The sequence below is a fragment of the Acromyrmex echinatior genome, chromosome 8, assembly GCF_024713525.1.
Source record: "Acromyrmex echinatior isolate Ae372 chromosome 8, ASM2471352v2, whole genome shotgun sequence".
Taxonomy (NCBI): Eukaryota; Metazoa; Arthropoda; class Insecta; order Hymenoptera; family Formicidae; genus Acromyrmex; species Acromyrmex echinatior.
In genome coordinates this window covers 8,898,769-8,913,933 of record NC_141859.1, presented here as the reverse complement: position 1 = coordinate 8,913,933, position 15,165 = coordinate 8,898,769, and the positions used below count along the sequence as shown (strand labels likewise).

General features: G+C 36.3%; 1 protein-coding gene across 3 annotated transcripts in view; it reads right to left on the bottom strand.

Annotated features, from left to right (window-relative positions):
- Sox102F (transcription factor Sox102F) overlaps positions 1 to 15,165 on the bottom strand; it is a 162,314-nt gene that overhangs the window by 39,305 nt on the left and 107,844 nt on the right. For all 3 annotated transcript variants that reach the window (XM_087409118.1, XM_087409119.1, XM_011056104.2), the window contains one exon: positions 5,179 to 5,913. In XM_087409118.1, coding sequence (XP_087265244.1) covers positions 5,179 to 5,906 — 728 coding nt within the window. In that variant the 5' untranslated portion in view covers positions 5,907 to 5,913. The remainder of the gene's footprint in view (positions 1 to 5,178; positions 5,914 to 15,165) is intronic.

Here is a 15,165-nt window from a genome sequence, read left to right as displayed (position 1 = left end):
TTAATTATTAAATTAAATAACTGTTCATTATTAATAATCATTATAACTTTTTTAATATCAAAAGGAGAAAATAATAACTGTCGGTCAAGAATATCTGTCGATGTAAAACTGTTCCTAGACCGCCGAGTGAGAAAGAGGCAGGTAGCCTCCAGCGCATTAGGTTGGAACCAGATGGTAGGTGGTCGCGTACGCGACGCTGGAAGCCAGGTGAATAATAAATGAGACGCGGCCGCGCAATCACGACAGGGCAAGTGTTTGCGTCCGTGATGGGGCATCCCGGTGCCATCAGTCCTCCCCCGTTCCCTGGATCCCCAGCCCTTGATCACCCGTCCAGAACCGACCTCGAGATTCTGCTCTTTTATGTCGAAGAAAATGGTCCGCAAATAAATGATACAGGTCGTATTGTGTGTGCGTGTGTGCGTGCGTGTGTGTGTGTGTGTGTGTGTTGTGTGTATGCGCGGCGCTTAGGCGACCACTGGTCCAACAAAGCCTATATGAGCGAAAAGAACGAGGGTGATAATGTCGACAATGAGGAAGCTTACGTTGCGAAAAATATAGGCCAGCCGCGTCTCTTCATGACATTACAATCAACGATTAAAGTTACATTACGATATACGCAAATGACATGCAGCACAAACGCTTAAGCTGTCCCGACTACGTCAAGTCATGGACATATGTACTTTTTTCTCATTTACAATATGCAGCCATCATTTATCTGATATTTCCAGATTTGCAATGCTAGCTTGATTATCTTAATTATTTCAGATTAATAATTTCTGACTAATAGCCAGAGCAGCTAGGAAAGCTTCTAATATCACATTTATATTCTTTTCTTACAATAAAATGCCTCATAAGTCTTCTTCGATAAAAAATTAAACATCGCGTCGCATATTTTAAAACAGAAAAATGTGTGAGATGTAGAATGAAATTTTTAATAATGTTTTTTCTCCGTTGTTAATTCGTGAAATAATTATTAGAGATTACAGTCCGTTTAACTTCACCGTAGAAATTAAACGGACGATGATATTTGAATATTTCCTGAGTATTTAAGTCTATCTTGTTCAGTCGGCAGTCAACGAAAATGCGCATCCAATTTCGCGAAAAGCTTTAATTCTACGCGAACTTTCTTTAGCCTAATTATGATGATGTGAGTTCGGCGACAGATTTCGTTCATGTTTAATAATTTTAAAAATAAAAAGCCTTCTGTTATTATTATCACACGCTAAGATATTCAAAGGGCTTAATTTCATGCGCGAGCCAAGATAAATGATCGCCTCGTCTCTTTTGTCCTATTCTCTGCATACACAACTCGCTCTTGTCTACACGGACTAACGGACGCGAGAATGTATGATAAATTGATAGCACGCGGATTGTAGATGAAATCAATAAGAATAAAGAGATCTTTTCGCATTTTTTATCGCCGAGATTCTAACATGAAATCTTCATGGGAGATCTCTTCGATTTAGAGCAGCGCTTCATCAAAACTACTAATATCGTTAAATATAACTGTCGATAATTAAATGTCTAAGTTATTAAGTGTCACGATCGATGTCGTTACTAATCCATTATCTTGCAATATATATAAATCATTAAGCTATTTATGTTTCTATCAATCTTTTATCTCGGTTTCTCTCTGCCACAAAATAGAAGTGTTTCAACTTCACTGTGTTAAAATCAGCAAATTTAATAATGTCTGCTGTATCTCTAAATTCTTATTTGTTAAAAAGAATTATTCTACTTTTTTGTAAATCGATTATTTTAATAGCATTACACTGTTTAGCTGACTATCGACAAAAATTTCTGCCGACGTCGTTTTGCTCTCCGACATTGGAAATATCAGAAGTTTTTATGTATCAAAGTTATCGCCGGTCCATAATGCGACGTGGTTACTCCACGGGAGTTTTTATCCAATACCTACTATATTTAGAATAGCTGAGAGCTAATGTATATGCCCGATATTTTCGTCTACTCTATAAGTCTTCTCGCATCTTCAAATGCTCGTACGTGCTCATAATACGATTCGCGCGCGATACGTCAGTAGTGCATATACGATGCACGAATTCGAGATGCTTTATGTAACAATGTTGTTACAGTTGTTTGTACGTCCTATCGAATGTCCACACGCAAATTTGCACAAGTTCAAAGTACCTCCGAGTCGTGTCGATTTCCTCGAAACTCATTGGTATGACACACTGGAATTATCTTCGCAACATTCCAAGTAAACAACGAATTAAATTATTAACGATTAATATTCAGCTTAAGAATAAATTAATGGAACTATACTGAAAACAAATTACACTTGGTATTAAATGTTACGCATACATTCCAGCGTGATAAGAAGTTCGTGAGTATTAGCCGTATATTTTTAAATCGAATCCATGCTATTTCGATATACGCTAAGTCAAATTGAACGTGCTCCAAAAAGAAGGTAAACGTCAACGTAAGTGCATGTTGTACTGTTGGCTAAATTTTTGAAGAATCTTGGCCAGCCGTCTGCTCGATGTGGGCAGCAGACTGGCACAGTTCTGTGCTACCACTTCTCCACGCTGCCAAGTTCACTCGTTTACTTTCAATGACTACACGTCAACATAAGACATTGCGTTATACATCTAGCTTGAGGGGAAGATACTTTTTGCAGAGATTTTTGCTATTCTATTGTTGCCTGTTCCTCGTGTAATATTGCCAGGTGTTATTTTACGCGAATCATAACGCAATACACTTTTTGTGTCAATAATAATAGTCTTAAAAAAATAACAGTGATTAGAAAATTCATAACAATTTGATTGTAGCTGAAATGATTTGCTTAAACGTTTCATTAAGTCAGCAATTTCTAATTTTAATATCAATCAATGCGTCACAAGTATGTTGTAGAATAATCTGGAAACGCAAAAGTATAATTTTATGGTAACATCATCGTAGCGTTATCGTACCATCTTGTATGACGCACAATCATAATTAGCCACGTGTACACAATTTAGATTCTGTATTCTCGGCGCTATATGAACAATTTACCGAATAAAGAAAAAAAAAATTATGTAAACAAATTAATTCATTGAAAGACTTAATTATCTAGAGCGGTTATTATCGACGCAAAATAATCGTTGAAAAATATATGTCAGTTTTCAGATATTGTCTCATGGATTATCACGGAATTGATTAAGGCACGCTGCGTTCCGATTATTCACTGTTAATGCTGAAAATCTGCACATAATATATGTTACATGCATTTTCAGCACTGGTAGTGAATATAAGAACGCAGTCTTTGTATCATATAATAAATTTAAATATTGTTATAGCATTAAAATGAAAAACTGAACTGTATCTATTAATGTAAGATATACTAACATTAACTGATGTAGATTATTACTATATAAAGAACATATTGTCATATTGAGCAGTCTAGTAAATTAATAAAAGCTTTTTATAATTCAAAGAACGATATAATTATTAAAATTGTAGATACAAATTATAGCTATTAATTAAAAAGCCTCAATGTTGATATTAATTAAAAATCCTCAATGTTAATATTAATCGTTTAAAAACTAACGGTACAAGATCAGATAATATGAATATTATGATTAATTATTGACAGACTACAAGATATACAATGATTTTCATTAAATTAAGACTATTTCAGAATATATTAAACCAAAATCAAAAATTGATTTTGAAAATTTTGTATTTGACAATAATTGTTTCGAGTTATGTTTTATTACGGTATGTTTTATGTTATACTGCTTTTTGTTCCAGAATTACTGGTCATTGTCAAATGACTGTACAGCAATAGAGATCCAAGAGACTGCTAGGTTGGCCTTATGGTTTCGGGACAATAGTCTCTTTTAGGTCCCGCCCGATCGTTAGTTGCATGTTACTATACCCGAGATACCAGGCCTTGAGAATGTTGAGGCAAGAAACGACACAGTGGTCTTTTCTTTTAGAAAACAAAATTATAGCTGACGCCCTAATTTCCGGCGATAACAACGGATGATGGAGAATGTGAAATATCGCATTGTAAGCTGTGTTCGAAGAATATCGATAACGTTACGAGCTAAACTTCAAAATTTAAACATTCAATTTCCAGAGAATTTAGAAAAAATGTTATAGTTTTTTCAAATATGAAAATATATATAAAATCTACATTTATTTGATTAAAAATATATCATACAAAACGTAATATCGTATAAAACAAAACATATTTGCTATGTAACAATTACAAAAAAGGGGATGTTCCCCTATTGAATTGTTGCAAGTGCTTTAAAAATGATAAATTTTATTGTGACTATACAGTAATAATAGCATGTCAATTTGTTTGACCGATAAATACAATTTGCAATTGATTTTGTGATTAACTCCTCGTTATAAAATCGAGATTAAATTCAAATAAGTATTTGTATATGCTTCGATTATATGTACAGTCGGCAATTAGTTGCGAAAGCAAAAATTATAGGCACTCGTAATAAAGTTGCAAAAAGCAACATCCGTCTCTGATTTACCATTATATTATATTAATCAGTTATGTAAAGTGGGAGAGATATGATAACCTCGGCGACACGGTGGCGCATTATGAGGCAGATATTGCAACAGAGTAGTGCACTGTTACAATGTCGATCGAACACGGCATCGAATAATTAATATATGCAAATTGCATAAGAATCGCTTATCGAGATACGTCGCATGGATTACACGAATCGTAACGGAGTCTAAATAATCAGGAAAATTGGAAGAAGTTCTCAAACGGCACGCTGTTCTCATTTCCTGTTATTTGCAGGATACTTCCTGACCGCGTTAATAGCAACCGGATCGATATTAAACGGAAGAGAATCAAAATGACAATTGAAAGATCTAGAGCACAGCAAATTTAAAAGTAAAAGCGATTTCTTTCTTTGTTTTTATATTTTTACATTTCTTATACATTATAATTTTAAGTATTGATGAACATATTATCTTTTTGATAACCAAACTTGCTAGATACCCCATAGAATAAAAAAAAAACTATTAACTAATATTCGAATGTATTTACTTAAAAAGCTATTGAATCTATTGCTTTATTCATTATTCGATAGTCAAACGATAAATCAATTAGTCCTTTTTTTATTGTCTCAGACAATGTAAAATAGAAAATAATGAGTTTTATCTTGCTCTAATTCTCTATTTCAATATCTGATCACCTGGACTAACCTATGTGCATTGTGACCGGTTGGCGTGGAAGAGAGCGGCGGTGATGTCCGCCTGGTATTGGTGGTATCGTCCTGGATAGACAAGGATTCGCTATTCATCTTGCACGTTAGTCTTTTAAGAACGTCGTCCATGGACCTTTTACTGCCTGCAGCGGTAGTACCACTGCCGTTATTATTGTTGTTGTTGTTCTGCGTGACGTTGTTGTTGTTGTTATTGTGATGTGGATGATGGGAGTAATAGGGATCGACGGAAAGGAGGGTGGGTGGCGAGCCGCACTCCGAGGAGCTCGCCGGTTCCAGTGCACCACCCGACGACGACGACGTGTTCGTATGGTGATGATGGTGGTGGTGGTGATGATGGTGATGATGAGGATGGTGATACGGTGTGATGGTCTCTTGGCTCGACAGGAACAACAGCCTCTGTCGCTTGGCCGTCCGCAAGGAATTCAATGAGGGCGACGGCGAGTCGCGTAGATCCGGCTCGCTGGTAGTCGCCGGCGATGAGCAGCCGGAGGACTCGCACTCGCCGCCTCTCTGATGGGAGTAGCACTCCTCAATGTCGACGGGGGTGGTGGCACCCTCCTCACCGACGACGACGGCTGCCTCGCCACCGGAACCAGCCACCGGCGAGGTAGTGTCCTCCTCCTCCTCGTTGGCGCCTGCCACTGTACCCGCACCGCCCCCGCCCTCCGATAGCTTCGTTGGTGGCGACTTCCTCTTTGAGGACATCCTCAGTCTGCAACACAAGCGTAACGGGAGACTGCTGAGTGTTTTTTTGTCTTTTTTGCTTTCTCTTTTTTATTTTTCTTGCATCGGCGTACTCAATTGGGATGTGTATCGTGGAGGAAGAGCGGGGGAGGAATATCAGCATTGGAAATCTTCATATATTCTCTATATGCTTGATGATATGGCTCGTTTTTTTTTCTTACGTATTGTAAAAAGTATTTACTTAAAATGTCACAGAATTTATTTACGTTGTGTTGATTACTGCGGTTTATCCAGTTTTTCCGCTGGCAGCACGAAAGAGTAGTAGAGGGTACAATTTCAGCATCATCTCTAGTGGAGGATCGTACGAGCGAGCGACGGAACGACGTCGTTCCTTACGTCACCCGGTCGCCCCCGGCAGGCGCGACGTCTAAACTATCTGCCATCTGGCGCGGAGTTAATTTAGACACGGACTAGCCCAAGTTCGTCCATTCATTTCCGTCTACAAATTACCAAATCTAAATCCAAATCGCACGATCGACCGGTCGTCTGTTGGCTCAACGGCAGCGGCGTCTCGTCGCTGATATCGGCACGCGGATAAGTGGAGGAACGTTAAGTTACGTAACTGAACGCGAGGCGTAATTATCGGGCGGGAATTATTGTTGCGCTGTCGTGTCGCAACAATCTCTCTCCATTAATCGAATGATACTCCATTAATCGACTGACCGAGAACGCGCGGGAGACGCAATGAAGACGAGACGAAAGAGAGAAAGGGAAAAAGAAAGAAAACTACATTAGCCACGATTATCTTCTGCTGGCGAACGCGAGTGAGGTTGCGAGGTCACGAACAAACGTAGTTCGCGGTTTCGTTGATCAACATCCGACGAAAAGCGGGATTAGCCATATTTCCGGCGATACGCAAGTTTCGATGTTTCCGAAATAATCTACTCGATAAAACAAATTAATGACTTTAAATCCCCGGTCACAATCATCATTTACATTAGATGTTAAAATAGTAATTCTATAATGTAATTTATTTTTAATACATTTACCTCAAACGACTGTGCGTCTATTATTTTCGGACTTATAACACAATGAAATAAAACACTGAAATAATAATAATAATAATAATAATAATTTTCCTCCCTCCCTCTCTCTCTCTCTCTCTCTCTCTCTCTCTCTCTCTCTCTCTCTCTCTCTTCAAATTTTCGAATGTATACGGCATACGTGGCATTAAGCAAGTAAAAAAAAAAGTGCATTTGTATTAAAAAATCGAGCATTTCATCCAATAATATGTCAATGATTTCTCTCATTAACGCGCCTGACCTACATTTTTGAGCTGCACGATTAATGTATAGAGGTAAGGTTCATTACACACATATATATGTCAAAGATAATGATTTTTAGACTTAAATGACTTTTCAACTGGAGGATGCGTTTTATACGTCGTTTTGCGTTCAAAATCGTCCCCTGTGATGTGTATAATTACAAGGGGAGATTTATTACTGCGCGTTTACGCAGACATTTGTTAGTCACATAATAGAGAACGATTTACGGTGCTGAGAGAATGCCGCGCGCATCTTCTCGGAACATGAAAGCGATGTATCATAAAGTTATGAAATATATAATGACATCGGCTGTCATCGGCCATTTCGCTTTAGGCACCACTAACTGTATCGCGGGGATAAAGATAATATTTATATAGTGCATCACTCGAGATGTATGCAATCCTCCCCCAAGATGTATGTGTGTGTGTGTGTGTGTGTGTGTGTGTGTGTGTGTGTGTGTGTGTGTGTGTAGATTGATCGATTAATTTTTCAAGAGACAGATTAAATATAAACTGCATTTGCGTTGCTAATTCTGACAAAATACATATTTGTGCAAAAATACATTTATATATCAAATATTAAGAAAGGAAGTACGTATTACAAGTATATTAAGATAATAATGTATTCTTCAGTAAAATTACAATATATTATTTTATATAATATATATTAGTTATATATTAAAAGAAGAATAATAACATTAATATATAATAAATAAGAATTAGTACATATATTAAAAAAGGAAGTATTATAAGATTTTAAATGGAATTGTTTTGAATAGCGGGCACAAAGATTTTCGTCCCTGCGAGCCAATTTACGATAAAGATAATATTTGTGAAGATAAAAATAATATTTATACGCGAGATGCGTTGCGTAAGGACATCAGGAATCTGCGTGATTTCCTTCTACGATATATAAAGAATCGAAAGACCGACCGAATTTCTGTGGAGGGCTAAATATAATATCAGTATTATAATATTCTATTAATATAAATATTCTTAATTGACAACGCGTCTTTATAATTATTTATTATACGGACCTGCCAAACACATCTCATCATAGAAATCGAAGAAAAAAAGCGTCTATGCAAAAACAATTTCAATAATTATAATATCAAAGATAATAGTAATATTATGTACGAAAATAAGAAGTACCTTTTTCTTGAAAATAACAAAAGATCACATCGCCCTTAATCATCGCGCGCCGAATCGTTACACCAGAAGCGTGTTATCAAGAAGGTCAGGATTATAACATCGGCGTCTCTGCTCGTGCTCGATACGCATTATGCCGCAAGCCTATTATGCGAATCACACACAAGAAAAACAACGAATGGACAGTGGGGATGCCGATAATGTTGGCATGGACCAGTACCGCTGTGTGTCGCGAACGTGTATTATAATTCGTTACAATGATGAACATTGTCTGCGCTGCACGCGCACGCCTCCAGCGCATTTTTTTTACACGCACAGGCTCGTGCGACACTTCGCTCCGCGAAGAAAGTATCGACGCGCATGCACACGTACACTCGCATGAATCGCGAGTCGTGCCGGATCGGGGCTTGTTGAGGGCCACGTGCTCCGTTTACTACGAGCGCATGTGTCGTGAACGATGCTTCGAACGACCGCTGCGAGCGATATTAACCTCGGATCTGTAATAGATTTTTAAGCCTTAAGCCATAAGGAATGGACGAATCAATTATTCTCCTCGCATTCGACTGTAGTTGATCAATTCCTTATGGCTTAAAACATCTATTGTAGATCCGGACCAAGGAGGATCTGAGCACAAAAATTGTCGTAACGCTTACTTAGACTCCAGTTGCACCGATGTTACTTTGACTTTAAGCCTTAGAGACTTAAGTTGTAGGCGTACGACTTATTGCCGTTTCTTGGAGACACGACAATAAGTTGTATGTCATACGTGAAAACTTGTGCGTCACTTACGTCTACAACTTAAGTCTAAGTAAGTGTTACGACAATACTCTTATGATTACTCAGACTCTAAGGGATTACGACTAAAGCTCTAGATACCAAAGTAGCGCATAAGTCTTCCATTTTGTGCACCTACTAACCATACTCTATACCAATAATACTAAGCGCTTATTGGACTATTAAAATAGACAACTAAATCGAAATGGCGGTCGAAATAACTAATAGGAAGACTATCGGCATTTCGGCTCAGATCAAAGGAATGCGCTACTTTGGTATCTAGACCTTTAATTACGATGAATGCGAGGATAAATGCAATTTATCAGATTTTCTGCGCCATATTCGTAATTGAAAGGAATATCTAGAGATCCTCAAGTAAGAGATTGGACACTGTACGTTGATCCGTCATATTTTTCAAGACCCACTTACGATATAAATGAGATAAATCATGCATCTGTGTTATTCTACTTTAAGCAGGTTCTGAAAAATACGTTTGATATTTTTCAGGATCTGCTTAAGCAGAATGGGGTGGATTATGTATGTATGTATCTCATTGTCTTAAGCAGATCTTGAAAAATATGGTGGATCAAACGTATGGTGTCCAATCTCTTATTTGAGGATCTCTAGGAAGATTTATTCATTTTACGATTCGTCGACAATCGCTCACTATATGATCCCACATGATACGATACAGCCGGGGAAAGCCGAATTGCTTCTTTCCAACGTTTCCGAGTTTATGAAGAATTTGATATCTATTCTCAGGAATATGTAGATGTAAATATATAATACGTGTATTGAATTACTGACTTACGTTTGCAAGCCGTTACGATAAAAGGAACTTAAATCCAAGAATCCTATTTCTTCATCCGGACGTAACAGAAAATGTCAAGTGTTTTATAAAGAGCTATTTTTGGTTTTCGTAAACTGTAATTATATCTTTTATGAAAGGAACTTTTTAACTCGCCGGAGCTGATGTCAAAATCTGCAACATAGTTATTGACTCTGTAAGACTCATTTAATTTATGTAAATCAAAAGGCACTAATTAATTTTAAGGATCTACAATGACATAATTCGTATAAAAAAAACAATGAATATTAAGTATATTTTAATAAAAACAATTCAAATTTGCAGATGTAACATAAAGAAAGTTAAATTGTGTAACATTAAAAAAACAAAAATTTACAATTGAGTGAATCCAATAGATTCGCCGTTAGAGTTCCGAAGAGAGTTAAAGACACGAGAAAAACGGCCTGCATTTACGACTTATATCATTAGTAATTTTCTCAAAATTAAACTTAAGTTTGGCGGACGCGCTAAAAATAAGCGGGCCGACATGTATATTTAGCGGAGATATGTTGACAGCATAACTACGCACGCTAGATAATAATCTCGTAAGTCACGATTGTCAGTCGTGGCAGCAATCAGTCAGTGTGCAAACGTCCGGTGATCGGGCGCGAGGAAATCTTGCCGAGACCATTGCTCTCCCTCCCTCCCGGCGCCTCGCTACTCACAGATGTACCACGACTTTATCGCGTGTCGGTTTTCTATTTCTATTGTCTACGTGTCCTCCGACATTGTACGCGTATACTTGTACATGTGCACGCGCGACTGCCGGCGCGGCGCGGCGCGGCGCGACGCGGCGCGGTGCGTCGCGGCGCGTCGTCGCACGGCTCTTCGTTGTTACGGCGCACTCACCGCGCCCTCGGTACGCGAAGTATTTCTGGCCCTAGACTTCCCACCCGGCATAATTACTTCGCGAAGCGTACAGATTCGCGACTATAGCCCCGACTGTCGAGGAGACCGAACAAAAAGCGCGCGCGCCTGCGGCACGTCCACGGAAGAAATATTTTTAACCGCCAGATGCCATCGTGTCCGGCCGACTGAAATCACAGACGAGGATAGCGAGAGATCATCAACGCCGGTGACATTGCAGGAACGCGCGGGTGGTAGATCCCTCTCCCCCCCCCCCCTCTATTCTCGCGGGAGCGACACTATCGTGTCGAATTGAATAAGCAAAAAGGGAAAAAAAAATGATTTTGCACGATCGGAGAGAAAGGTGTATTCGAATTCGGAGCGAGATCTCATCTCGAGATTCGTAACAAACGATTCAGAAAAAAAAAAAATGATCAAATTCAATTCAAAGTTTGCATCTACCCATTCGCAACAAGATCGCGTACTATATTCGATGATAAGAGGTCGACAATCTCGACCGTCGACATCGATAGAGCATAAGCTTGTATTTGATTGCGGATAACGAGATAAATCTTTCCCTCGTTGAGCGTTCTAAGTACTCTCTCGCACCCACGCAATATCCATTCATTCATTTACTGATTCATTAAGTCCGTAAGATGAGTAATTACGCAAGCACATTTCTTGTTTCTCTCTCTTCTTTGCGTACATGTAAACCATAGCCGATTTCACGCCGCGCGTGTCGCGATTATTATAAATTGATAATTTTGTCGTCAACGACAAAATTCGTCGTTTTAATTGTACCTCGATTAAGTTTTAATATATAGTACATTTTATTATCATAAAAAAATTCTTAATTAAAATAAATAAATAAACAATTTCACTTGCTTTGTGTGTGTGTGTGTGTGTGTATGTGCGCGTGTCTATTTATTTATTATTTATATACACATATATAAAGTAATTAGTGAAAGTATTTATTTATTATTTATAAATACACACACACATTCGTATTATTTGTAAATCGTATGATACTCTATAACTGTAAAACAATATATAAATGTTACCCTCATTCTACAATTACGTAAATGTAGTTGTAAGAATTATCAATCAATCACAGGCAAATATTCTCTTCATATTCAACTGTAAGTGATCAATTTTTACAATCACTTACAACTTATGCAATTGTTATATCATAGAATGAGCTTTGCGCGCGATGACAATCAAAGCTTTCATAAGGCCAGCTATAGCATGACTTTAAATTAATCTAACTATCGCGTGCAAGTCGTAAAATTACGTATTTTTAATTATATAACAAACTCGCCAAAGAGCTCGATATAATTATCTGCGCCTCATACTAGCTTTAATCACCATGCTTCACTTATCGAAAAAGGTCGAACATCTCAGTTATTACATTTACTCCTCAGATAAAATATCATTGAAACCAATGTTATGACTGTATTTAAAATTATGTCTTCGTATCATATAAAGTGTTTCGAAAAAAAAAAGAGAATTAACTTTGTAAAATATATATCTTAACTTATGTATTCTTTCCTTAAAAAACAAAATCATCGTCGATATAAAATAATTATTTATGACAAATTCAGATAATTTTACTTTGAAAAGAAAGATTGAGTTTAATGTATTTTATATTCAAAAAATAAAGAACTTACAGAAAGATGAATTAAAAAAGACAGAATCAGTAAATTAAACGGTGGGTTGGGGGAAAAAATGTGCTGATAATTATAATATGGTTGCTAATTCGTTATATTATTATTAAGTCTCGAATAGCAGCAATTTTAGCTCATATTTCTAGCATTATTTAATAGAAACTTGTTTTTAAATATATAATACATGTAGATATATACATGTACAGATATTTTTATATTGGTTTCATACTGTATATAGAGTTCAATTTAATTAATTTAATTTATGGCGCATGCGTGTAGTAAACGAGATAAAAATATTTTACGACCATTTTGTGGCTTTTTCCTCGCCGGTCGTGATCGATCGGAACGTATCCCACGAGCAACGACCAGAAACACACGTATATTCACGCATAGCGACACGCGTGTAAGCGAACGTAAGCGTGTGAGCCGACGCTTGACTTTCTATTAGTGGCACAATAGGAACCTAGTTTTTTTAGGGGATGCGGCATCTGTTCGGGCTCAAGTAGCAAAGCTAGGGTGGCGTTCTAATGCTGGGGTGGGAAAGTTGGCCCGATACCGCGAGCTACAACTTCCGTCAAGCACGCACGCAAATAGGACGGACGAGGAATCTGTTTCGAGTAGTCCGGTGTGGGAAACAGTCGACGAGATTTCTGGAGAATAGTCCATTAGATATACCACATGGATTGAAGGCAACTTAATTAAGAACTTTACAAACGCGCCCATAATAATACCGAATTCAACTAAATAATTGCTTTCTATTTTCACACACAAGTGATACTGAGTCTAAAGTTATGTGAGTATTTTATATACTCAGATAATGACATCATTACTTTAGTGACAACTTTATCACTTAATAACAGATTTATAAACTCCACTTTTTTATGTGAGTTAATGAGACTCAATAAAGCACACAATTTTAAGCTTGTGTAAATTGTAAGTAAAGAATTGTCAGAATGAAAAGGAACGTGCATTTAAATAAGTTAGGACATCATAAATGAGAGTTATGTAAATGAACTAATATATATTGTGCGTATATGTACGTATTGTTGTTTCAATCTGAATAAAAAGGTGCTATAAAAGTTGAATCAGATTTTAGTTTAAAAGATTTAATAAGGAAGGATTAAAATATGTATAGTGTATTCAGAAATAGTAAATAGTAAATAATTTATTACTATTAAAAAATTGCTTAAAGGACATATAAAAATGTTAATCAACCACAAATATTAATATTTATACTGTCTCTTAATTATATTATAAAACAGAAAATCATATTTTTTATTTAGGGATAAAATTATCTTTGGTTGCAAAACGTCACAGCCGAGGTTAAGCATTAAAATAAATATAGTGTAATTAAATAAGTAAAGTATTAATCAAATGTTACATTACATCATATAATTAGATTAATTAACGTATTAAACAAAGGTGAACAAATCTGAGCAGACCGTAATTATACTACGGCGTAGTATATAAAAATTCATTTATATCTCTTGTTCTTTGTGGAGGGACGATCACTGGGATCCATGATTATATGGCGAAGAAAGAAAATGCGCGTTATTAATTAATTTTATACTACTGCGAGCCTTGAAACGTAAAATGGCGATAAGGAACCATTTATGACAATACTCAGTCTTCTTTTTTTTCATTATCTGTTCATACATTTTCGGAAAGTAAGTAGAGATGCGAAGAACACACAATCTTACGATAAATACAATATGCAAGCTTACATGATAAAACTGAACATTGAACATTGAAATATTTAGATTACTTCACAATTCATGTTACAATGCCACAGCAATAACAGCATTAATATTTAACATTGATATTATGTTAAGACGAATTTTGTAATACATTCACGAAAAGTTTTATCTTAAAAATGTAATCAGAAAATATGAGAAAAAGTAGAACTAAAAATGTGAAAAGAAATAGATAAAAATAATAAAAATGAAGAGTAATATAAAATCGAGAAAATAAAAGACAGGAAAAAATTAAATCACCAATCGATATATCATATTAATCGATATTTCTCTTGTAAAGTATTGTTATCAATTCCACTAATAAGTTGAGTAAATATATTAGAGGATAAACTACCTAATGGCCACATACGAATGTAGTGTACAAAATTGAATGTAAAGATTGTGACGCATCATACGTGGGCCAAACGAGTAGAATGTTAAAAACATGAATAAAAAAACATATAAGAACCAGATAAATTGAAACACCCAACGACATTCGATTATAACGAAGCATAGATTGGATTCAATGCACGAATTTGATTGAGAGGGGGTAAAAATTTTGGATAAAGAAAGTATTTTACAAAGACGACTGATATCCGAAATAATCTATATAAAATAGTAAAAAAATAATTTAAATTTAAGAAATAATACTGATTCTGCATACTCAGATATATTACTTACAACGTGAGATTTTCTCCCTCTCCACAACAATTATTTCGCACGAAAAACATCGATTGTATCCTCACACGAGATTCACATGTCGAACGGACAACAACAGTCTAACATAACTTAACATATAAGTTTATTAAAATATAACCTGTATTTTATTTACTTATATATGTAATTAATTTATTATTTAGTTCTGCAATCTGTCAATTTTATGGGAATCTGTATGTTGGACGAAGGAACGCATTACAGCTTGATAATCTGTAGGAACTATGTA